Source organism: Cetorhinus maximus, chromosome 26, assembly GCF_964194155.1.
Source record: "Cetorhinus maximus chromosome 26, sCetMax3.hap1.1, whole genome shotgun sequence".
Classification (NCBI taxonomy): domain Eukaryota; kingdom Metazoa; phylum Chordata; class Chondrichthyes; order Lamniformes; family Cetorhinidae; genus Cetorhinus; species Cetorhinus maximus.
The window spans coordinates 35,159,109-35,185,212 of record NC_135904.1 but is presented as its reverse complement, the minus strand read 5'-3'; the positions used below and the strand labels follow the sequence as shown (position 1 = coordinate 35,185,212).

General features: G+C 46.3%; 1 protein-coding gene across 1 annotated transcript in view; it reads left to right on the top strand.

Moving 5' to 3' along the window:
• Nucleotides 1–26,104, top strand: part of fah (fumarylacetoacetate hydrolase (fumarylacetoacetase)) — a 53,265-nt gene that overhangs the window by 12,367 nt on the left and 14,794 nt on the right. The window contains exons 5-11 of the mRNA XM_078530457.1: nt 2,399–2,489; nt 5,005–5,102; nt 7,432–7,484; nt 10,486–10,585; nt 12,947–13,077; nt 18,909–18,984; nt 25,131–25,177. Coding sequence (XP_078386583.1) covers nt 2,399–2,489; nt 5,005–5,102; nt 7,432–7,484; nt 10,486–10,585; nt 12,947–13,077; nt 18,909–18,984; nt 25,131–25,177 — 596 coding nt within the window. The remainder of the gene's footprint in view (nt 1–2,398; nt 2,490–5,004; nt 5,103–7,431; nt 7,485–10,485; nt 10,586–12,946; nt 13,078–18,908; nt 18,985–25,130; nt 25,178–26,104) is intronic.

Here is a 26,104-nt window from a genome sequence, read left to right as displayed (position 1 = left end):
AGAGAGACGGCTCGCGATAGGTCAAATGGCCTATTTCTATGTTCTAGATTCTACGTTATGAATTTATAAAATGAGCTTACAAAATGCAGGGGGAAAAAAACCAACTGGTTCATCCAGCCTGTCCCCAACAATCGTCGGCCTGGAGATTCCTCTGGTTTAGGCTCTTTTCTTCTGTAATTCAGCCAAAATTGAAATAACTGCAAAAGATTACGGAATTTTAAACACAGGTGCCACATGAGTTTCCGATATCTTTCCCACTAGTTTAAAAAATATTGCACAAAGCTCCCCTGTCCACAAAACTGGCCGTGCCCCTGGGTGAGACCATCACCTTCCGAGTTTCCGCTGCTTGTTTTCAGGCCTTCAAGGAGTCTCCAAAAATTAAGCGATCTTTTTGGGCACAAGGACCCTAATAGCTGCATTTTAAAAGGTTCTGAATGCAAATTTGGTTTTCATTGACCAAGAAATTGACTGTTCCCAAACTGGAAATGCTTCCATGCATTTTTAAAGTCATTTAACATCAGGTTACTTACAGGTAGTGGATTGATACTATGATTAAAAATCCTTAATTTTTGTGATAAACCTATTTCGGTTGCATTAATCAAACTTTATCAAGTTACCACTTTTAAGCCATTGTATTTAGACCCAGCCATAAACTCAGTTGATTGACTCTATCCCTTGCCCGTCTGAGTTTGAAGCAGACTGTGTTATTGTTAACCCCAGAATGCTTCTCTCTCTACACACTGCTGTAAGTCTCCTGGTCTTATCCACTTCCTCCCACCCCCCACGCATTTGTTTTCTGCTGAACACTTTGAGTTAAAATCCCCACCCCCGCCCCCCAACAATGTCAGGGGCAAAGCAATGTGTAAAAAAGCAGAGAGTCGCTCACTCTCTGTTGCCTAGTAACAGTGTAATTCCCATGGATTTAGTGCCAGATAACTTCAGCATTTAGAGACAGGTCTCAGCAGTTAAGGAGGCATTTTTAGCATCAAAGTGAGTTTTGATAAAACAATCTTTCAATTAACCTAATCCAAGAAATTCCCAAAACCTGTGGGCTCAGTGATCCAGCATTCTCAGCATGGAGCCGCAATCAATAGGACGGAGACAGGGCAACAGCACTAACACTCTCTACCTTTCCCAGTGCCCTGACACATAGCATAATGTCTCTCGCTCCCCACAGTAACATATTGGCTCCTGCTGCCCTGTGCTCAATATTTCTGTGTATCCCCCCTCCCCACCGAAAATGAACACTACAGTTTCCCATTTAGCCACCATTCCCCTGCTAACCTCATTGAGCTGCATCTTGCCTCCTGACCCCTCCCTTTTCCCACCCATCGACATCAGCCCCTCCCCATCCTGCCCTCTACTTTCTCCCTTCTTCCTTTCCGTTTCTGTCTCCTCCCTCCTTCCTTCTCTCCACCCTCATTGCCTTCCTTCTCTTCTCCTCCTCCTCTCGATCTTCACTTCCCCTCCCATCTCCCCTTATCCTCCGCTCTCTTCCTCTTTACCATCCTCTTATCCTTTGTCCGGCTCTTCCATGAGGCCCTACCTGGTCAGGGAAGTGCTCCACTCCCTAGTTGGGAGGGTAACTGTAGGGAGAGTTCTTTAAAACCCTCCTGTCCCCACCTCCATTCCCACTGACGTGGGAGGTTTAGACTACACCCCCACCCACTGCCACACTCAGATACCCCTCAATGCTCGCACTTTGTCATCTCATCACCTCAGACAGCATCATTTTAATCTCTGCTCCCCACCCCAGCAGCCCTGTCTTGTCCACACTGCACCCCCACCCCCCTCTCCCCCACCCTCCAAGAGCACAGAGACTCACCCACAGTGTGCGCATCCTTAGGTCTGCTCTCGCCAGCCCCTACCCAACCACCCCGACCCCATGAGAAGAGCAAGTTCCGGGTTCAGACCATTCTCCTGCTGATAAACCTCTCACATGCAAGGTGCTCCTAGTGACTCTGTCAGGCTGTGCCTTGTTAACGTTAATAGCGCTAAGATTACAAACACTTCAGATATTTTCCGTGACTGATGCTGTTGAAACTTGCTTCACTTTTGAGCTATTGTCCAGGTTGTTGTCAGTAAATAGTCTTTTGTTTTCTCCTGGAGCAATTGTGTATTTGGAAGTTGCTTTTGGTCATTGTGCAGTGAGGGGGCAGCAGAGAGCAGTAAGCAGAGGGCAGGAATCTCCCCTTAACCATCCAAACCAAGATTGTGATACGTTTTGGTATGAAAAGTATTTGAGGCTTTTCTCCTAACATGGCAGCATTGCAGCTTGTCCAGTCAGAGGAATAATATTCATAAAGTGTAACTCTTATTATAGAGTAACAGAGACCAGGAATGGTTCTAAATGTCAATAAAGCGAACCGTTCTGCATTGTATATTTTTTTATTTCTAGGGGATTACACAGATTTTTATTCCTCCCGTCAGCATGCCACAAACGTTGGAATCATGTTTCGAGGAAAGGACAATGCCCTCATGCCAAACTGGTTAGTGCTGAGCCTGTAACCCTGTCTTGAAATATTTCAGGTGCAGCTTTCCAAGTGTCTGGAATTCAGGAGGTTCCGGAACGCCAATGATTTAGAACTCATAAATGAAGGTTTTCAAGGAAAATGATGAAAGCAGACAATTCCTTTAATGACCTGCGATTTTTCTCACAACAGTGTGCAGGAGATTCATTTTTAATTCTGGAGAGTCCAGGGCAATCCAGGGGGATTGGAAAACCCATGCCCGCGCCAGTGCCAGTTAGACCTTTGATTGCTCACTGTGGGTGTTAAAGTGGCCAGTCTGCTCCTGAATCTCAGGCACTCCAGCCAGTGATGCCTCTTCTGCTCGCTGAGACTTGCACTCACACTCATGCGAATCGCAGAAATTGACCATGAACAACAAGCTGATCTAACAGCCATCTTGCTGCCAGCTGCAATCAACACCGACATTTCTCTTGTAACAGATTGGTCAAATCACCCACGGGACCGGAGGTGGTAATTTTCTCAGAGTTGCTCCTGCTGCGCTGGTGTAACTTTGATGCAAGACGTGTGGCAGAAACCCTGTTTCTCTGCTTGAACAGGGTTCCTGTTGCACTTCTGTTGAAGCTGCACCGACTGTGAACAGGAGCAGCTGGAAGGAAATTCCCGGCCTAGATCTCAAAGTCCAGAAGTTTCACCCGGTTAAATTTGAGGCGGACTGGCCTCTTGATGTGGGTCTGGAACAGCAGCTGCAGAATCGCCAACACTAGCTGCTTCAGCCGACCTTTCAACAATTCAGCTTCCATCCCCTGTCCCCGGGACCCTGTACGATATTCCAACTCCCAGGAGACTGTTGGGTGGACAGGTGAGCATCGGAAAACCATGCTATGTATTTTTGGTGCCCCTGTACTTGGCCATGAACAACCCTTCCACATGGGAAAGAAGTTCAACCACTCCCGACAAATCACAGGAGCTCCATCAGGCCTGCACCCAACTCCAGGTGTGGGCCAGACTCTGAGCATTCCAAGGCCCCATTAAAGGGGCAGAGACCCCATGACTCAGGCATCAGCCCCCTCCTTCCTGACCCTTTACATCTGGAGTTAACTTCATGTGATCAACGAATGGTCTTTACTGTTTAATTTTCTTGCAGCTGTTAGATGTTTAGTTTAAATGGGTTGAACGTTGGTTCCCAAGTCCTCTCTTATAAATATCGAGGTGTCACTGACAGTTTCCTGTTCAAGTTGGCCTTTTGGTGTTAGGATTTATGGGGCGGGGGGGTATGCGGGATTGGCCTGGTGGGAATCCTACAAAAATAACAGACTAATCAGAATAACCTCTCCTCTAAAGCCTGATGGATAAACTGAAATGTTTCAGGGATGTTGTGCATTCTGTTGCTGCATCTGAACCTTGAATTCTGGCAGTAGACAGTTTGCATTGTTCAAGGTTCCATGATTGTGCACTTTTCCTTCACAATTTGTGATACATTTTATTCCCAAGTAATAATCTTATATTTTCCATAATTTTATGTTGAAACATACAACAGTGGACAGATTATTTCTAATCATAAATGACCAGGTCCTGCCATTGCCCAAGGAGTTGATATGGGGGAGGGTTGAATTTCCTTGTTTATCAGATAGAAATAACATGTGACTCAACTATTATGTTCCAATGACTGCTCTACATGGTCAAAGAAAGTGAGAGAATCTTGGTCAATTGTGCCCTATGTGAGTGTCCAGTCCTAGCCACTAATGATCACACTCTAAAGACAGTCCACAAGACTGATCACAAGGGTAAGAGGAAAGACTGGGGAAAATTGGGATGTTGACCTCACAGGGAGGTGATGGAGAGGTAGTCCGATGAAGGTGTATACAATGGTTGACACTATGGAGAAGATAAATCTTGAAGAAGTAGCTCAAATTAAATCAAGACAATTAGAAATGAGGACACATTTTAGCAAATAAATGGCAAATTTAAGACTGATATCAGAAACTTGTTCACACGGAATGATAGAGCTATGAACTCCCCAATAGTGAAGATGAAACAGCTGCTTTGATGGGCGCCCCGTGGATGGGGGCCCTGCTAAATGGTAGAGGTTGAATCAGCTAACATGTCTATTGGTCCCACTTAATTCCAACTGGTTCCAGCATATATGACAACTGGTTTCAGTTGAACCAATTAACAAGTTAAAGTGCTTCCAGTTAAAGTCTGCTGCCAACTGGGCAAGTGGGAATCCAAACTGGGTCTTGTCCATAATTACCAGTCATCTTCTGTATATCCAGTTGAAACCAGTTACTCCAGTTACGACCAGTCGAAATTTCCACCTGGTTTTGATTGGTTGTCTTTCTGATTGGGCACAGTGGCCTCCCTCACGTATATCTAGCTGGTGATTGACATGGGTTCAACCTTACCTGGAAAATGTATATGTCTGAGGTCAGTTGGCATTCATTGAGCATGATCCAGTCCTTTTGTTATGTAAAATAAAGTTTGGTGCTGCAGAAATAGCCCGAGTTTAAACCATTTCCCTGCATTCCACTCCCAGGTTGCATTTACCTGTTGCTTACAATGGCCGTGCGTCATCTGTTGTTGTGTCTGGTACCCCCATCAGAAGACCCTTGGGACAGACAAGATCAGATGAGAGTAAGTATGAGACCACGTGGAGTTACATTTCTGATTTAAATGCTGAGTGGTGAAAAATATTTTTCAATCTAGAGAAATTGTTTAGATAGAAAATTTCTAAAAGCCACTGTGACATTTTTATCCCTCAATAATCCCTCAAATCACGGACATCAGAAAGGGCCATTTAAATCTGGCTAAGAATAACTTTATTGACTAGCTTGGAATCCTACACCTCTTGATGTCACAGTTCAGAGATCCTGATGATACTGTCACATCGATTTTGTGTTCGGAATGCCCTTCAGCAGCTGATAAGGGTAAAAGGTAGTAGCAGTGCCTGACACCACTTAATAGAAATTTATTTTAACGGTTGCGAGCAGTTGATGAGGGAGGTGAAATTCTTCAGCAGGGACCATGTATTAAATGGAAATGAAATCTTTCTCTTTACTTGGTGAATATACAACAACAACTGGGAGGGTGGCAGATGATGACCCCTGCCGCCCTCCCACCTCTCCACCCACCCCCCCCACCCCCGATCACGTCCATGGTAGGAAGGTCTGTGGATGGCCTTCCTAGCTGCTGCCAATTGACACCCTTAAGTGGGCAATTAATGCCCACTTAAGGGCCTCATCCCTCTGCTGCTGGTATTAACCCAGCAGCTGGTTGGGAGCTCACCATGCCGGGAATACAACAAGCCCACGAGGCTCCCTCTCAAAGGCATTGAGTGCCTGGTCAAGAGATCCAGCATCAGGAAGGGAGGGAGCTACTGAGAGCCACCCCCTCCCCTGCCCTTGCTGACAATTCCACCACCAACGCCCACTGCAACGCCCCACCCCCACCCTTCCTGTCGTCACTAACCTGTGGCCTGGAACACAGCGATGGATCCTGGGCCTAGGTGGGTGTAGAACTGGCAATGTCGCTGTTCAATTGAGCTCCCAGCCTCTGATTGGCCAGCAGCTCCCAGGGGGCGAGATTTCTTCCCCAAGAAAAACTTGCAACTGAAGCTACCACAACTTATCCCAACAATAAAAGCAGCGCGATTCCTGCAGCAAAATAGCCAGTGGAGGGTAGTCACATAATAAAAATGATGTCCAACAGTCAATCAGGGAAGGTCCCCCACTGTCCAGTTATGTACCTCGTGGCACTGAATTCAGCAGGCCATCCCTAAAAGAGGCAACACGGGGCTCCCACCAGCTCTCCAGCCAGTGGCTGAGACCCCCCACTGCCTATCTTGCTGGCTGGTGAAATTGTAATAAGATATGGAAGGGGGATCAGCCAGGAATTTTCCAGATTTTTTTTCAAATTGGTCCCTGAGCAGATAGCGTTGCTGCTTTTTGTAAAGTTTCACTGGATGGCACAGATTGTGTAACTTTACTCAGTGCCTTTGCTGGAGACGGGTACACAGGCACAGAGGGGGCCTGTATAAAGCTATCGATGTAGATAACCACTTCTGCAGGTTGGCAGTCCATTTTACACCTCTTCTGAGTTGGATTTCATTTGAAGTTAATGAATGTAAAAATGAGGAGATGTGTAAAATGGACTGAGAATTCATTATCACCCATTTTACTTTATTTCACAGTCAAGTTTTACCCCATTAAGCCCATAAATCCCTTTCTTTTTCGGCCATGTGTAGGTTTGTGCACCTCTTCTGGATCTTGTGAGCTGTCAGTACTTTTGGTGAATGGAGCATATTACTAACTTTGACTAGCTGCAGAATCCCATCACCTCTATCTAACCCCAGTGAGGAGCCATCACCCTATTCTGACCAGTGAGGCTTTCAGTCCCACTCTGGTTATTCGTGTGCCCCCCAGGAAAATACTCCCAATGTGTGGGGAGGTTTTTTTCTTGTGACTCACAGGCACTCGGAGCTAGATTAAGACTTCACAATCTGATTATATGCTCAATTATTTGAGGGGTTAGTGCTGCTGGTTTCCAGTTTGTTGTGATCGAAGGATATTTCAATGTGGATTTGCCGTCCATTTATGTTTTTAACTATGACATCCACTGGTGCTCGATGGAAAACCAAGTGTGCTCTAAATCACAGATAAGCCACCTGTTCTTCCCTCAAGCAAGGCGCTGCTCATGGCTAAATCATAAAATTTAGCTCAGAGACTCCTCACTGGTGATTGTAGAAGCTCTGTCATGTCCTGGCTGAATTGAAATCCAATAAAATATTCACCAAGTATGGTGTTTGGTTGTTAGTGTTGTTTCATAATTTAATGACTGGACGCACACTCACTATGTCAGAATAACTATTACACTAATATTAGAAAATTCAAAGGTTATAAAGAATACATTGCATATGATTGCCATGGTAATGTTTAACTGGTGAATGAAAACATTCTCATTACAGCAATACCGCCTGTATTTGGAGCTTGCAAACTTCTGGATTTTGAATTGGAGATGGTATGTTTATTTTATTGAAATTTGCGATTGGTGTCACAAACAAGGCCAACGGTTATCAGTGTCTATTGACACCAGTATGTCAACCAATTGAGTTGAAGGCAGGATGGGTCTTGCACCAGGATTCACAACAATTGGTCTGTTTTGCAACAAACAAGATCTATATACTCAGTACACAGCAAAGCAAAGGGAGTCTATTTAGTGCACTACTGCAGTCTACAGAGACTGTTTAAAAGGAGGATCTACAAACTACAGCAAACCAAACTTGTAACTGAAGCTACCACAACCTATCCTAACAATAAAAGCAATGCGATTTCTGCAGCAAAATAGTCAGTGGAGGGTAGTCACTTGATACAAATGATGCCTAAAAGCCGATTATAATCACTTACAGCAGTGTGGGCTCCAGGTGTGATTGACAGGGGAATTAACCAATCATCGATTCTGACTGGAAATAGTGGTGCCACCATTGGAACCTGCATTTATGGTCCTCGAGAAGGTGGTGATGAGCTGCCTTCCTGAACGGCTGCAGTCCATGTGGTGTAGGTACCACACTGTGCTGTTAGGAAGGGAGTTCCAGGATTTTGACCCAGTGATGACAAAGGAACAAATATGCCCAAAGCAGGATAGTGTGTGACTTTGAGCAGATCCTGCAAGGGTGATGTTCCCAGACGCCTGCGGCACATTGCAAAATGGCCAATATTTCTGAGTCTCTCTGAGGCAGGACAAATTCAAGTCAATGAGAGCAATTTGTAACCAATGACTGCCCATTTTACAGGATGCAAAGGGCAGGGAAATGGTGGCTGCTCCCGAGATGCCCAAGGCCAACCTAATATGATTGTGGACCAGGCCTGTAAGTGAGTGTCCAACTTCCCCCAATGAAATGGGGGAGTTGGGCTGTATTATGCAAATTAGGGTCCTACAATAGGTGTAATTTTCAGGCACAATTGGGTGCATCATGCATTCTGACCTTTTCGGTCAGGCACTAAGCACAATGCACTCTGCCCTTTTCTGTCAGGCATAAAGGGTCTTAATCAAAGGTTCTAAAAGAGGTTTCCAGAGAGCAGCCACAAAATAGTCTGGAACACTTCCCAATACAGCTTGGAGAACAACCTGACCTCTGCCCCATATATGAAAAAGACCCATATATGCATACACTCCGTTTTCTGCCAGACAGCCAATCTTCTATCCAGGATAATATGTTACCCACTACACCATAAGCTTTTGTTTTCTACTATAACTTTTGATGTGGCATCTTATCAAATGCCTTCTGGAAGTCCAAGTACAGCACGTCTACAGGCTCCCCTTTATCCACAGCACATGTTAATTCTTCGAAGAACTTCAATAAATTGGTTCAATATAGAATCACAGAATCACACAGTGCAAAAGAGGCCCTTCGGCCCATCGAGTCTGCACCGACACTTGAGAAACACCTGACCTAACTACCTAATCCCATTTACCAGCACTTGGCCCATAGCCTTGAATGTTATGACGTGCCAAGTGCTCATCCAGGTACTTTTTAAAGGATGTGAGGCAATCCGCCTCCACCACCCTCCCAGGCAGCGCATTCCAGACCGTCACCACCCTCTGGGTAAAAAAATTTTTCCTCACATCCCCCCAAACCTCCTGCCCCTCATCTTGAACTTGTGCCCCCTCGTGACTGACCCTTCAACTAAGGGGAACAGCTGCTCCCTATCCACCCTGTCAATGCCCCTCATAATCTTGTACACCTCGATCAGGTCGCTCCTCAGTCTTCTCTGCTCCAACGAAAACAACCCAAGTCTATCCAACCTCTCTTCATAACTTATATGTTTCATCCCATGCAACATCCTAGTGAATCTCCTCTGCATCCCCTCCAGTGCAATCACATCCTTCCTATAATGTGGCGACCAGAACTGCACACAGTACTCCAGCTGTGGCCTGTACAACTCCAACATGATCTCCCCGCTTTTGTAATCTATGCCTCGATTGATAAAGGCAAGTGTCCCATATGCCTTTTTCACCACCCCACGAACATGCCCCTCCGCCTTCAGAGATCTATGGACAAATATGATTTCCCTTTCACAAAACCATGCTGACTCTTCCTGATTATCTTGAGTTTCTCTAAGTGTCCAGCTATAGCCTCCTTAATGATCGATCCTCACACCTTCCCCATGAGAGACGTCAGGCTAACTGGCCTATAGTTTCCTGTTTTCTGTCTCTCTCCCTTCTTGAATAGAGGGGTTATATTTGCTACTTTCCAGTCTAATGGAACCTTTCCAGAACCTAGCAAATTTTGGAAAATTAACACCAGTGCATCTGTTATCTCATTAGCCACCTCTTTTCAGAGCCTAGGATGAAGTCCATTTGGACCCGGAGACTTGTCAGCCTGCAGCTCCTTCAGTTTGCTCAGTACCACTTCCCTGGTGATTGTAATTTCACCTAGTTTCCCTCTCCCTTCCACCCCCTGATTTACAGCTATTACTGGAATGTTTTTTGTATCCTCTATAGTGAAGACAGAAGCAAAATATTTGTTCATTTCATCTGTCATTTCCTTATTGTCTACCCCATTGTCACTCTCTAGAGGACCAACACTCACTTTACTTACTCTTTTCCTTTTTAAATACCTGTAGAAACACTTGCTCTCCATTTTTAAATTTCTAGCTCACTTCCTCTCATACTTCTAATTTCTTTCTCCTGATTATCCTTTTCATCATTCTCTGGCGTTCTCTATATTCTGACCAATCACGTGACCTGCCACTCATCTTTGTGCTGTTATATGCTTTTTCCCTAAGTTTGATGCTTTCCTTAACTTCTTTAGTTAGTCACATTTAGAATTTATTTTTAATGTCGAGATTTCAAAGCTCAGGTGTTGGAGAGTTGGTGAGTCGTGTTGTTCTCCAACCAACACCAGCTGTGGTTCTCATTCAGCATCTACAGGAGCTGTGCCACCTATAAAGCTCTGTGCTGGTAATTACCTGTAAGGAAATGTACTCCAACTTTTACTACACCTTTCTTGTTAAACTAGGCTTTCTTCATTGGACCAGGCACCAAGTTGGGAGAGAGGATTGATGTATCCAAGGCTCATGAACATATCTTTGGGATGGTTCTTATGAATGACTGGAGTGGTAAGACTGTGTATTTGTAAACCATTTTCTCACCGGTCAGGTTTAATGTTCAGTGAAAGAAAGGTCGCTGACCACATAGGAAAAAAACTTTACTCAAACACAAGGGCTGAATTTTCAATTGCAGGAGCAAGGGTGTGGGTGTGATTTATAAGCTGCATTCCTGGAGGAAACTGGGCTCTCAGCAAAACCTCATATATGCTTGGCAGAGAGCCCAGAAATCCATTACTTGTGTTCAAACAGATGCACCCCAGGGAAAACATTGTTTGATTGACAACTCTGGCTGTCTGATCTCTGCTGTCAATTTCACAATATTTATTTGCACAAGGTTAAGTGGTTTCAAGGGTTTGTGGTTTTTGTTATTGATACTGTAATGGTTCTGGATGATTGACACTTTTAGTGCCTTGTAGTAAAATGACTTTTTTTAACATAGTGAAAAGTAATGAATTAATTAATTGCTTTAAATTTTCGGTACACATCCTACTGTCATTATAGGGTTAATTGGTTCTATACAGTGTATGCGGGTCAATGGCATGGAAGTGCCATAGATTGGAATAGGGGCATAAGGGGCTATGGGGGTGGGTGGAGTGCCATAGCTTGGTATAGGGGCATGAGGTGGCATGTGTGGGGCATGGGGGGTATGTGGGAGATGAGGGGATGTGAGGGGTGAGGGCTGGACAGCCTTTGTTTTCATTTTGATTGGGGTGAAGCCCCACAGCACTGAGGTGGGCCTTTTAAACAGCCCGCCTCCACACCTGGCAGCCCCTATGGCTGCCTCTGAACTTCCTTCCAAATCGGCTGGCCCGACTCCAGCTCGCAACCATCCTCCACCCCACTGCCGCCGCCCCCCCGCCACCCATGCCCCCCCCCACCCCCCCCATCAACACCGGGTAATGAAGATACCTCCTTTGTGGGCATTTTATCCCAAAGCGGGCGGGTGGAGCCAGGAAGATTCCTGACTCCCACTACCTGCCTCGAGGTTGAAAATTCAGGCCATTAACTCTGCTTTTCTCTCCACAGATGCTGCCTGACTTGCTGAGAATATTTAACATTTTCTGCTTTTATTTCAGGTTTCCAGCATCTGCAGTATCCACATCCTAGTCAATCCGTGCAGTCCCTCTGAAGCCTCAATATCCTTCCTGTAATGTGGAGCCCAATATTACACATTGTATTTTAACTTGGATCTTATCATTTTACAATGGGCTTATCATTACCTCTTGACTTTTATATTCTACCCCTTGTGATATAATCTGAAATTCCATTAGTTTCACAATCTTATCAGCCTGGGGTGCTGCCTTTCATATCCTGTGAACCTATCCCCCCCACCTCCCCAGTCCCTTTGTTCTTCCACAGTATCGAACCGACTTGCATTCAGAGCGTCATTACTGCTTCAATGTTTTGGAACAAAATCCATCACCTTACATTGACTATAGCAGTGAATTTCATCTGCCCATTTTTAATCCATTCCCTCATCTTATTAATATCCCTTTGCAGCTTCCTTTAGGTCTTCTACGAAAGGTATTTTTCCTTCTATTTTGGTATCATCTGGAAACCTTGAGTCCTATTTCCAAATCACAGATATACACTGAGAACAGAAGTGGCCCCAGAACTGAACCATGTGGGACACCAATCACACTGTATTTTCTAATTACATTGAGTCTTCCAATCATGTTGAAAACCTTGTCTTAACTCCGATTGTCTTTTCCTTTCTAATTAACTTCATCCTCCCACTAATTCCTTGATCTTCTCTAGTAACCTCCTTTGTGATATCTTGTCAAAGTGCATGGACACATACATCCAGTGCATTTCCCCCCCATCGAGCATATCTGTTACCTCCTCAATGATTCTATAATGAGCATGATTCTCCCTTTTGAAATACATCCTGGCTTCTTCTCACTATTTTCTCATTGTACTGGGGGAAATCGCACCCTCAACTGGAGGACTAAAATTTTCCTGCACAAACACTAAGATAATTGACCTGTAATTACCTGGATTAGCTCTGTCCCCTTTTTTATAAATGGGTGTTATGTTAGGCACTCTCCGGTCTCTGGTGCACTCAATACACCTCTGGGCGACATTACCCTGAGACAACTGGCCCAATACTTGCCCATTTTCCCCATCAGACTCCTTCCCAAACTGATAATGGAAACATCCCTGTGAGTAAAACTCCAGTTTCACTACCAAACATATCTTGTTGCGAAAGGTTTCAATGTTATAGCTTAACGTATCCAATACTGTAGAAGGAAGCATGGCATGGGAGAGAAAGTGATGTTTGTGACTAACTCTGTATGGACTCGTTGTGTAGTATTTGAGATAAGCATTGCCAACCCAGCTTCAGACTGACATCAGTTTGGTGTTTTGCAGCTCGGGATATTCAGAAATGGGAATATGTTCCACTGGGACCATTCCTAGGGAAGAGTTTTGGAACCACCATTTCACCTTGGGTTGTATCGATGGAAGCACTACTGCCATTTGTAGTGGCCAATCCTATCCAGGTAAATTAGCAGGTGACAAAGTTAGCTGGCATGTTTCATATGAATGTAAATTTCAACGAAATAATTGGCCAGAATATAATGTGGAAGTGGTGGCCCCACGCACTGGCTGGAAAGTCAGGGGCCAAGCTTACCTGTGCCAACCCTGGAAGCCATGACTCTATTTCACATTGCCTGAAGTTGTGGCACTCAGTCCTCAGAGGCAGGGCCTCCGAGGGCTGCTGGCAAATCAGAGAGCCTGTAACTCTTCAATCTCAGCATTTGCACTGGAAGGTGTGGTCGCTGTTGGGACTGCAGCAGTTCCTGGACCAGAGCCAGCGATGGAGGCCGAAGAGGAAGATGAATTGCTGGGGCCAGTCAGCTAGGCTTTGGTGAGGGGCTAAAGGGAAGATTGAAAGGCCGAGGTTGGTGGGCAGGAGGTTCTTCAAGCAGGGACGATCCTTGCAGTGGTGGGAAGGGACCCTTAAATGGCCATTAATTGGCTGCTTAAGGGCATCAATTGGCCCAAGGATGGACAAGGTTGCCGGCCACCTATCTCAACACTGATTAAATACAACCAAAGATGGGTAGCTGATGGGCAGGGTGCACCACACAAATAGAGCCAATTTTATGCCCCCTCTCAACCAGCCTGCTCCCAGTGGGTGGCAGGGAATGGGAGGGGAGGGACATAAAATTCCAGCCATTGATTCTGTAGTTGTGACATTGATGTCATTAGTTGATTGGAATGAAAATCTTGTATTTATGTCACACTTTTCACAACTGCAGGATGCTCCAAAGAGCTTTACAGCCAATGACGCACTATTGAAGTTGTTTGATGGTACAGAACTTGAGTATTGCTGAAAAAGAGACATTTTGTTGAAGCTTTTCATCCTGCACTCATCAGGCCAATTCGCAAGAATACCAATGTCAGGGTAAACAACAAGTTTATACCGTATGAGAAGAGAATGCTGATTGATTGCCAATGGACGCTGATTGGTAGAGGCATTGTCATGTAGAATGCACCATTGATGGTGATTGAAAGTTAACTGCCAAGCATTGTTTGAAATGTCAATGCCAAGCATTGCCAGTCTCCATCCATTCTCCGTGCCACGCCCTCTACTAATCAGAGTCCACTTTCCAAACAATCAGCACTCTCTTCTCATACAGTGTAAATTGGTTATTTTCCCTTATGGGTGCAAGATGAAAAGCTTTGACAAAATGTCTCTTATCAGCAATACTGATGAAGTTCAGTCAATATTGTAATATTGTAATGACAGTCATTTTGCACAAAGCAAGCTCCCACAAACAACAATGAGATAAACGACCAGATAATCTATTTTAGTAATGCTGCTTGAGGGGTAGATATCAGCAAAACTATTCCCAGTCCCCTGTGCTTTCCTCAGTCCTGTGTGGTCATCCACCCTTATCCACTTTTCCCTTAAAGATGCAATGGTCTCAGCTATTTAAATGTTAAAGTTCTCATGTGATTTTTGTAATCCAATTCAACAACAAGTTGCTTTAATTAGTGTATTTGATATCTTCCTGATCAAAGCAGCTTGACATAGGGGTCTTCTCATTTTACCACTATTGGTGGTAGTCAAAGATGTTACAGTTTTGCAGCCTCAGCTCTGTATTACTTCATTGCAACATTCCTTCACACACGTCATGTTTCAATACAACATGCTGATTAAAGCTTGGCTTTATTAACTCATTCAGCAGGCTTGGCGGCTTCCATGGAGAGAGAAAGAAAGTTAACGTTTCAGGTTGATGACCTTTCATCAGAGTTCTGGCTTCTGATGGTAGGTCACTGCTGAAAAAAAAACTCTCTCCACAGACGCTGCCAGACCTGCTAAATTTTTCCAGCATTTTCTGTTTTTATTTCCAATTTCCAGCAACCACGGTATTTCTTTTGTATTAACTCATTCCCGGCTGAAGGGAGAACAAACGAGAGGAGTGCACAAAGTACTTAGAATCCTGACTTTGTATTCTGCACACATGCACCATTGTTCTAGTTCTAAACACACGGAGAAGCAGACTGGGATCTGTTGGTGGGGTGGGGGGAGGAACACTGGGATCTTGGCACCAAGGAGCATCATGACATTCCTAAACAACCCAACCACACGTGAGGAATACTTTTTTACATTGTGCATTTAACATAGAACATCCCGGGCTGCTTTACAGGACCAGTAACAGACATGAAGATAAAAGCAAAATACTGTGGATACAGATGCATTCCCTGTAGTATAAGCTCTGAAGTTGAGTCATACGGGCTCAACACGTTAACTCTGTTTCTCTCTCCACAGATGTTGCCAGACCTGCTGAGTTTTTCCAGCATTTTCTGTTTTTATTTCAGTAACAGACATAGTTTGACATTGAGCCACGTAACAGCCTATAAGAACAGGTGACCAAATGTTTGATCAAGAAAGGAGGAGTCCTTAAAGAAGGAGAGAGAGGTAGAGAAGTGGAGCGGTTATAGGAAGGGTTTTCCAGAGCTTAGAGCCCAGACAACTGGAGGCACGACCAGTAATGGTATAGGGATCACCAGGACGGTTATAGGGATATGGAAGCAGAGATTCAGGGGCCATAGACAGGTCAAAAACAAAAATAAAAATACCTGGAAACACTCAGCAGGTCTGACAGCATCTGCGGAGAGGAACACAGTTAACGTTTCGAGTCCGTCTGACTCTTCAACAGAACTAAGGAAAAATAGAAAAGAGGTGAAATATAAGCTGGTTTAAGGGGTTGGTGGGACAGGTAGAGCTGGATATAGGGCCAGTGATAGGTGGAGATAACCAAAAGATGTCATAGACAAAAGGTCACAGAGGTGTTGACAGTGGTGATATTAGCTAATTAATGTACTAATAGGTGACATTAAGGGTAGAAAGCAGGACGAGCAAGGTACAGATAGCCCTAGTGGGGGTGGGGTGGGGGGAAGGGATCGAAATAGGCTAAAAGGTGGAGATAAAACAATGGATGGAAATACATTTAAAAATAATGGAAATAGGTGGGAAAAGAAAAATTTATATAAAATATTGAAAAAAGGGGGATCGGAAAGGGGGTGGTGAAGGAGGAGAGAGTTCATGATCTAAAGTTGTTGAACTCAATATTCAGTCCGGAAGGCTGTAAAGTGCCTAGTCGGAAGATGAGGTGCTGTTCCTCCAGTTTCCGTTGAGCTTCACTGGAACATTGCAGCAGACCAAGGACGGACATGTGGGCATGAGAGCAGGGTGGAGTGTTGAAATGGAAAGCGACAGGGAGGTCTGGGTCATGCTTGCGGACAGACTGAAGGTGTTCCGCAAAGCGGTTACCCAGTCTGCATTTGGTCTCTTCAATGTAGAGGAGACCACATTGGGAGCAGCGAATGCAGTAGACTAAATTGAGGGAAGTGCAAGTGAAATGCTGCTTCACTTGAAAGGAGTGTTTGGGCCCTTGGACGGTGAGGAGAGGGGAAGTAAAGGGGCAGGTGTTGCACCTTCTGCGATTGCATGGGAAGGTGCCATGGGAGGGGGTTGAGGTGTAGACGGTGATGGAGGAGTGGACCTGGGTGTCCCAGGGGGAACAATCCCTGTGGAATGCCACCGGGAGGTGGGGGGGGTGAGGGGGGTGTGGGGGGTGGGGGGGTGGGGGGGGGCGGTGAAGGGAAGATGTGTTTGGTGGTGGCATCATGCTGGAGTTGGCGGAAATGGTGGAGGATGATCCTTTGAATGCGGGGGCTGGTGGGGTGATAAGTGAGGACAAGGGGGACCCTATCATGTTTCTGGGAGGGAGAGGAAGGTGTGAGGGCGGATGCACGGGAGATGGGCCGGACACGGTTGAGGGCCCTGTCAACCACTGAGGGTGGAAAACCTCAGTTACGGAAGAAGGAAGACATGTCAGAGGAACTGTTTTTGAAAGTGGCATCATCAGAATAGATATGACGGAGGCGAAGGAACTGAGAGAATGGGATGGAGTCCTTACAAGTAGTGGGGTGTGAGGAGCTGTAGTCAAGGTAGCTGTGGGAGTCGGTAGGCTTGTAATGGATATTGGTGGACAGTCTATCACCAGAAATTGAGACAGAGAGGTCAAGGAAGGGAAGGGAAGTGTCAGAGTTGAACCATGTGAAAATGATGCAGGGGTGGAAATTGGAAGCAAACTTAATAAATTTTTCCAGGTCCAGATGAGAGCATGAAGCAGCACCAAAGCAGTCATCGATGTACCGGAGCAAGAGTTGTGGGAGGGGGCCGGAGTACGACTGGAACAAGGAATGTTCCACATACCCCATAAATGCGCCTCCATAGACAGGTCTGAGGACTCACTACAATATTCCCATAAGGAGTCTCCCATACCTTAGTGGAGTGCTGCTTGCTGTATAACCTCAGTATGCAGAGAGGTCCACATTCAGAGGATCCACAACAACAGCAACATTGGCCATTGGACAAGGAGGATTAGCAGGATGATAAAGAATCAGAAGGGGGAGGGAAGCCTCAGCGTCTTGCAGCCAGAGATATGAGGGATGAGTTAGTTGCTTGGTGATTCTGATAATCTGCTCATTCCCTGTAGTATAAGTATCTGGCACATAAAGGATTAATGTGGGACTGAGTACAGTACCGCCCACACAGTGAAATAAGAGAACACATGACTTGCACCTAAGGGTCAGTGTAGTATTGCACAGAGCCATGTGTAGAAGCAAGCATGGAGACAGCTCCTAGCTTGGGCCTTTACTGTACCTATGTATATAGTTTCTAGTAGTTAATAAATACTTACTGTTGAACTACCTAAGACTACGAATATCTTAATATGACCTACCGAACTACACCCAACACCATACAACATTCCCTGCCCCGAAATCCTACACACAGCTCGGCTGCTAAACACCTCTTGTTCCATAAATATAAAAGCAAAATACTGCAGATGCTAGAAATCTGAAACAAAAACAGAAAATGCTGGAAAAACTCAGCAGGTCTAGCAGCATCTGTGGAGAGAGAAACAGGGTTAACGTTTCGAGACTGTATGACCCTTCTTCAGACCTCTTGTTCCATCCTCTCCCATTTCATTGTGTTCTGATATTGAAGAATAGTCAAATCAGTAGCATTCTGACCAGGCAGATTCAGAACTTACTAAACACCACTGTAGGCTAAAGTGTTAAATGCGATTAAATTAATCGTCGGCATGATAAATGCTGTCTATTAATTTGTCACCCAGCTGTTGAATCGCTGAGACCATTCTTAGAACAAGGTTCCAAATGGTGCTCACTCTGCAGGGTAGAGTAGAGCAGGTGGAAAAGGTTGTCAGTCCTGTTTGGATGAGGCGCTGGCTGCAGTCTCCTGCTTCTCAGTAGCTGCCAGGAAAGCTCAGTGCCTCTGTGACAGATACCAGCTGAGAGGGCAAATGTGTTGACATCTGCCACTCCCCACACCCGCCTGAGTTAAAATCCGGGGCTATAGTTACTGCAAATGGGCATTTTAACCAAGGGCTGGACAACTGTCCAACATTCAATTTATTTTATTATATTTCAATCTACTCAAAACATTTTAATGGTTTTCTCAAAAGTTGAACTTTTTCATTTTAATGCCATTGATTGAAATCTGATCCTGGTCTGTTATCTATATTAAAATATTTTTAACTTCAGGCTCTGTTAAGGAATGTGCTGAAATGAAGGTGGAGGATACTGATCCTTGCAGTCCTGTGCCCTCTCAGCTGGACTGGGATAGCTCCATTTCCTAATTTCAGAAAGTTGGGTTGTATAAAATGCATCTGGTTGGTTTGTGGAGAACATCACCGATTGTAGAAGAGCGAATATTGAGTTTTAAATATGGAATGTAGCCTGGATTGTCAAATGACTTTAGTCACTGTCCTGTGATCTTTCGATTGTGCAGGATCCCAAGCCTTTGCCGTATCTGTGCAGTGATGATCCATACACTTTTGACATCAACCTTTTTGTTTCTATTAAAGGTGAGTTACACACAGTGATGTTTTAATTCAAGAACAAAAATTTTTAAAGGTAAATTTTTAAGGGTGGTTGAGCAGTGTATTTGTCACTTTTATTTTGTAACTACAAACATTCAATGTCCTGTGTGACTGAAGTCACCGACGAAATGGGTTTGTTTTGAATTCTAATTTTTGCAATGGCTCTGAACTACTTGGGGATTTTTCTGATCCATGGCTGTAACCGATGGGAAACCAGCACAATCCCAGTGAAACTATCTAAATGCTACTCTTTATCCATCTGGCTAATGGTGGAAATCTATGTGCAGATCTAATTGCCTCATATTTGCATGCACTGTTCAGGGAATTTATATATATATTTTGTATGTAATTTGCATTGTTGCACCCTTTTCAGGCAGAGTGCCTGAAGACATGCGAGAGGAAGGCATTTGATGCAGTGCTGCTCAAAAACTGAAGGGATTGATTCTCATTCTCCCCTCTTGATTTGCACGCCATTTCTCAGGTGTGATTTGGAAGCAGTGCTGGAGGAAACCCTTTCACACCAGGGGAATGAATGAGAGTCACTGGTGGGAAATTACAGCTGCTCTGTCCATGATTTTCTGTCGTGCACCAATTGTGTTAGGCATGTCACAATTTGCAAACGCCTGTAAATGATCCTTCTGAAACTTTGTTGGGATTGTAGCAGAGTGACTTAGTCTCAGGATTATCAGTGAATTAAGGTGATTGTTCAAAGAAATGTTTTCATACACAGAGAGTTGTTAGAACCTGGAGTGCTTTACTACATGGGACAAATGAGGCAGAGATGAGAACACCAAGTGTTTGATAAAGAAGAAAGGAAGGGCAAATGGGATTTGAGTAGACAGACTCAGTTGAAGACCTAGCCCAGGCACAATAGGCTGAATATCTTCCTTCTGTGCTACAATTTCTATGATTCTTGTGAGCCGGTTTATGTTTCTACGTTCACGTGATGTCCAATAGTGCTTGAACTTCACTGGATCTAACCAAAGTGATAGCTGAAGACGTAGGTTCTTGTTTCATTGGATGTTCTTGGTGAGATGGGAGTGGGAGGGCCAGATATAACCTGCATCTCATGTTTTAATGGAACAATATTTCTATTTTAGTAATAGCGGGACTGACTGTTTAGTGAACTGACAATGAAGTCAGTAGGATTTGATGTTCAGCCCACTGGTATACAAGATTCTGTTCAAAAATTAAATAAAACTAAGGGTGGAGTTGTCCCAGATTTACACAAAGTGTGGTAGTGGGCGGGAAAAGGCCATTTTATCCATCGGCCGCAAATGATAGCTTTTTGCGCCGTATTGTCACATTCCGGGCGTGTGTTGCCTCATTAGTAATACATTATTGGATACACACCAGCCATGATCTTATTGAATGGCAGAGCGAGCTCGAGGGGCCGAGTGGCCTACTCCCGGTCCTAATTCGTATATTAGTATGTCTCTGATTCGCCTGCCCTGCTGTCGCCCTGGGCCTTCAGTAACTTGGGCACCATATTTAGACAGCGCCCCTGCACAGAGCTAGCTCTCTCTAAAGCTTCGGAAGCTGCTGCAAAATCATGGCTGCCAAAGGGAGGGAACATGCTGCCCTCAAATTTAGCGATGCTACTGGATGCAGTGGAGGCCCAGCATGAAGACCTCTACCCCTGCTCTGGGTGAAGACCAGTAAGCCAGGTCATCAATCCAGCATGGGAGGTGGTGGCAGTGGTGGTCAGTGCCAAAGCCCATCACACATCCACAGGGATCTCACTCACTGTCAGATCAAGGGACAGCACCGCTCACTCTCTCACACACACCTTCATCTGCCCTGCGGATCATGTCCTCATCCTGTCCGTGGCGCCACGCATCACCCACACATGCCAGGCATCCTTATCATCTGGCCTGGTTGGCATCCTGCTTACACTCTTTCCATCTGTCTTCATGCAGCACAAGCTGGCACACAACAAGAAGGAGAGGTCGCAGACTGGTGGAGGAATGCCTGACATCAATGTCCTCACAGACTTTGCAAACAGAGTCATCCAGCTGGCCAGCGATGACCTGGACTGTCCCTGAGCTGACGGTGAGGTCGGTGGTCTTAACCAAGTGAAGATCCAGAAGTGCAACATTCATCAGGCAACCATGCTGTGAGTGAGTTTCCCTCTTCCGCAGTCCCCTGACACGCACTAATTATCTCTCCTTTCTTTTGCAGGCACATCTGGGAAGCAGCCGAGGGAATCCACAACCCAGGTCCTCAACTCAAGTCCCGAAGACACCTCAGAAGAAGAATCTTACGACACCCTCCCTGAAGTCCCATCACTGCGTTCACCAACACCCTCCACCAGAGCAGAGACACACACCAAGATGGGACCTAGTTCTAGAGTAGCCTTGGGATCAAAATCTGGTGAGCACATCACACTGTCTGATCCACAGCAGGCGGAGGCAGGGACTTCCCAGGTCTCCGGCACTCGGAGGACTGCTGGAGGCCAGAAATCTGCTGAGTCCGAGGCAGATGAGGAGCCTCTGGACTCGGTCATACCTCAGTTGCTGGAGCTGCAAAGGCAAGCTCGGGAACATCAGGAAGGGATGTCTGCTGCACTCCTCAGATTGCAAGGCACGATGGAGGAGTCGGTCTGCCTTCAGTCTGAGGTGTTAGCGCCGGCATGTCAATGCACCGAGGACAATAGTGGAACAGTGGCGGTCAACATGGAGACCTTGCTGCAGGACATCACTACTGCACTGCTGCGCGGACAGAACTCCATCGCTGACGCCATAATGGGCCTCCAACAGTGAGCATGCGAGAGGGGTGCAGCTAGATCTTCCTCCAGCTTCCCCTTCTCAAGGAACCAGCCAGGGGACCTCAGACACCCATAGGGAGGAGGATCAACAGGTGCACACCCTGGGGCCATCCGCCCAGGTGACTCTGGGAGTGTCCGGCCCTTCCGAGTCCTCTCTTCCAGTGATCCCAGCAGCACCAGTTCCACAGGCTGAGGAGGGTGCCACTGCCACACAGCAGGACCCCGAAAGCAGGCCGGGGCCCTCCAGATCTCGACCCTCCAGAGAGAACCCTGTCAAGGTCATCACAGACAGGGCGTAGCAGTCAGCAGGCTGCCTCCACCTCTACCGTGGATGTCTGGGGAGCACCAAGATGTAGCAACAGGGTTAGGAAGGTTAAGAAGATATAGTTGCACAGCCTGGGCAAGGCCGTTAATCATTTGTACACAATGTCCGCTATTGTAAATAAACTCCCAAGAATGTCTCCCTGCCTATGGCTCCTTGTTCTGACGAGCAGTGTGACACATTACTGATGCCTGTACTCGATGGTGCTGGTCATTGCTGCCAGAATGTAGTGGGCAGGTGTCACAGAGTTCCATCATTCTCTCTGTGTGGCTCTCAGCACCTTTAAGGTGGGGGTGGCCCCCATCTCTTCAGCATCTGTGACCAGTGACGCTGTGATCCTGAAGGGAACAGGTGCTGAAGGCAGACAAAGGATCAGGTGCATTAAAAGTTTCGCGGCTGCGTCTCCATAATATGTCCCTGATCACAGAGCACAAGCGAGCTGCCCTCAGCCAGACAGGAGTCACATCTTCACAGAGGTTATGTGAAGACCTATGGAGAGTCCTCACTGCAGGTCGTCATCATCCTCCACGAATCTTGCGGCTATGGGGGCCTCCCAAGTGTGCCTGCCTCGTCTGACCAGTGTGCTGGCCTCATCGCCGGCATCTTTGCCCTCGAGGACCTCACAGCCATCCCCTTCAACATCCTCCTCATCGGAGGATATGTGCAGCTCCTCCACCTCCTCCTCAGCCAGCTCCTCCCCCTGCTGCAGTGACAGGCTGTGGCATATGCAGCAAGTGATAATGATGTGTGACACCCTCTGGGGACTGTATTGCTGTGCTCCATCGGACGTGTCGAGATACCGGAACCTCATTTTCAAAGTGCCTGTCGTTTGCTCCACCAAAGTCCGGGTCGCGAATGAGCCTCGTTGTACTGCCGCCCTGCTGCAGTCTGAGGCCACAGTACGGGTGTCATCAGCCACGTCCTCTGTGTGTAGCCCTTGTCCCTGAGGAGTCATCCCTGCAGCTTCTGTGGACCCTGGCTGATTTCAGGGATCTGTGACCTAAGGATGTAGGGGTCATGCACTGACCTGTAGGATGCGATGGTGGTGGTCACACACCAGCTGAACATTCAACCGCTCTTGCACTTGTAGTTGACCGCTTGTTGCCATGGGGATCTAAGTGCCACGTGAGTGCAGTCGATGGCACCCTGCACCTGTGGGAAACCTGAGATCTGTGCAAATCCCAGTGCTCTTGCTTCCGGGCTCTCCTGATTCTGGGCAATATGCACAAAGTTCTGTACCTTTGTGAAGATGATGTCCGTGACCTCCTGGATACACTTGTGTATGAAGGCTTGTGATATCCCACACAGGTCACCTGTGGAGTCCTGAAAGGAGCCACTAACATAAAAATTGAGCACCATGGTCACTTTCACAGCCACTGGCAGTGGATACTCTCCATGTCCCCGTGGTACCAAATCCTGCAGCAGGCGGCATATGTGACCGACCAGTTCCCTAGACATGGTCAGTCTTCAGCGACACTGATTCTCCGTCATCTGCAGGAATGACAGGCGCTGTCTATAGACCCTGGGTCTAGTGAGGCACTAATGAGCGACGGCTCTCTGTGGATCTTCAGCTGCGTGTGCAGCAGGCCCTGTCACCCCTTCATCCTGAGGGAGGTGCTCCTCCCTTTGCCAGGCCAGGGGCCTCCACCATTCTCCTCTTCTTCTTCTCTGCTCCCTGTAAGCCATGAGGCATCCCGCTAAATCACCAGGCTCAATGATCCTGATGTTCTCCTCCTGCAGGATCACAGAGAGAGACACGTGGATTAGCTTGGGTGTACTAAGAACATCTCTTGATTAAGTCTGAAGGCCCCTTCGCGTATGCAGGAAAGTGCTGGCCACCACTTAGATGGCCAGTGTGTAGTGCGCTCATTGGCTGTCCAAAACCCCACCCACCTCCGCCCCACTCCACCTGATCGATTGGCGGCAGCTTCACCCACTGGACTGCATGCTGTGCTCTCAGCTCAGGCACAGACATTCCCCTAACCCACCCTGCAAGGCTGCACTGTTAGCTTGAACCATGGGGGAGACTGGTCCAAACCTGAATAAAAATATTACAAGGGGCTGTGAGCATCTCCAGCAGTGACTGCGCCATGGTCACCTTTCACAAGGGGATTCTACAACTTGCCCAGTCGGCCAATTGTCCTGCTACCCCTTAAAACACACATTCATTTGCAGTCTGCGCAGGAGGGGTGAAAAGTTCGGGAGAATTTGGTGGCACTTTCATGCTTTTGTGCTGCTTGAGTGGGCAGAAAAGTTTCAGAGGCCCGACTCCCAGCCTGTCAATGGAGCTGCAGCTGGATGGTCTCAGCTGTGGGAGAATGCTCACTTTTGACAAGCTTTCCCGAATGCCTGGCTGAATCCCTCCCCACCTCTCTCCCCACCCCAGGTGTCTGAGTATTTGATTCTGCCCGTGCTGCCTTGCCCCCTTGCCCCCCCTGCTCCCCCACCCCAGGTCTGACCCGCGCTGGAGTCCTTGCCCCCAGCATGTCACTGAAAGCCAACTGGGAAAAAGTGACTTGCCTGTGCCCCCAGCAAATGCGTGGCACCTCATCCTCGATGTCCTACAGGTGATGCTCGTGAGCGCTGTGCAAGGTTGTACTCACCTCCGAGCTCCCCTCGAAGTTCAGGTCACCACGTGCAAACCTTTTAAAGGCAGTTGTGAAGCGTGTGGCTCTGAAGTCAAGCTGCCGTGGGCTGTAAATGTGACTTGGGGGATGATTCCAGTGAGTAAGGGTAACAATGAGATGCAAATGTATTAAAATGATGTTCCCGATATGCAGCATCCGGTAGAGCGGACGATCGCAAACTGGTTTCACAATGGTGTGAAACTGACTTCTCACCATATTGACCACCACCACCACCACCACCCCCCCACCGCCCCCATGACACCGAATGCTAATGTGACCGGGAAATTCCAGCTTAAATGTGAATAGAGTTGAACGAACCTTGCTTGTTATTTAATTGTATACTTTAGTAACATTTCACAATTGCTTAAAATGTTGACCTCTGGCTCAAGAATTTTCTGCGTGTGTTTGATGGCAGGCGAAGCAATGACTGAAAAAGCAACTGTCTGTCGGTCTAACTTCAAGGTGAGCTCAATGTCCAATGACTTTTTTATTCATTCATGGGATGTGGCTAGGCCGGTATTTATTGCCATTCCCTAACTGTCCCTGTTTAGAGGGAATTTAAGAGTGAACCACATTTCCTGTGGGTCTAGAGTCACTTGTAGGCCAGACCAGGTTAGGACAGCAGATTTCCTTGCCTAAAGGGCATTAGTGAACCAGATGGATTTTCACAACAATCAGCATGGTCATTGGATTTTTAATTCTAGATTTTTATTGAATTCAAATTCCACCAGTTGCCATGGCAAGATTTGAACCCAGGTCCCCTGATTATCACCCTGGGTCTCTGGATCACTAGTCCAGCAACAACACCACTATGCCATCACCTCCCCATCACCTGCCTTTTGTTGAAGTTACAATGAGTTACAACCATTGAATTTTACAACACAGAAGGAGGCCATTCAGTCCACCATGTCTGTCACGGCTCTTTGCAAGAGCTACCATTTATCCAAATTCCCTGTTCTTTCCCCATAGCCCTGCGTAATTTTCAGTTCCATTCGGAAAGTTACTATTGAATCTGCTTCCACTGCCCTTTCAGGCAGCACATTCCAGATCACAGCGACTGGCATTTTACTCCTGTCACAGTTGGTTAATTGATAATTGGTTAAAACTGTCTCTTCTAGTCACCAACTCTCCTGCCAATGGAAACAATTTCTTTCTACTTTTCAAAGCCCTTCATGATCTTGAACACCTCTATTCATTCTCTCCTTAACCTTCTTTGCTTTAAGAACAGTCCCAGTTTCCCCAGTTCCACCAGTTAACTGAAATCCTTTGTCTCTGGTACCATTCTAGTAAATTCCCTCTGTGCCGTCTCTCAGGCCCTACTGTTACAGCTTGTACCATTCACTTACTTTAAATACTTTCAATGTTTGATAAGAACACAAAATAATTCTA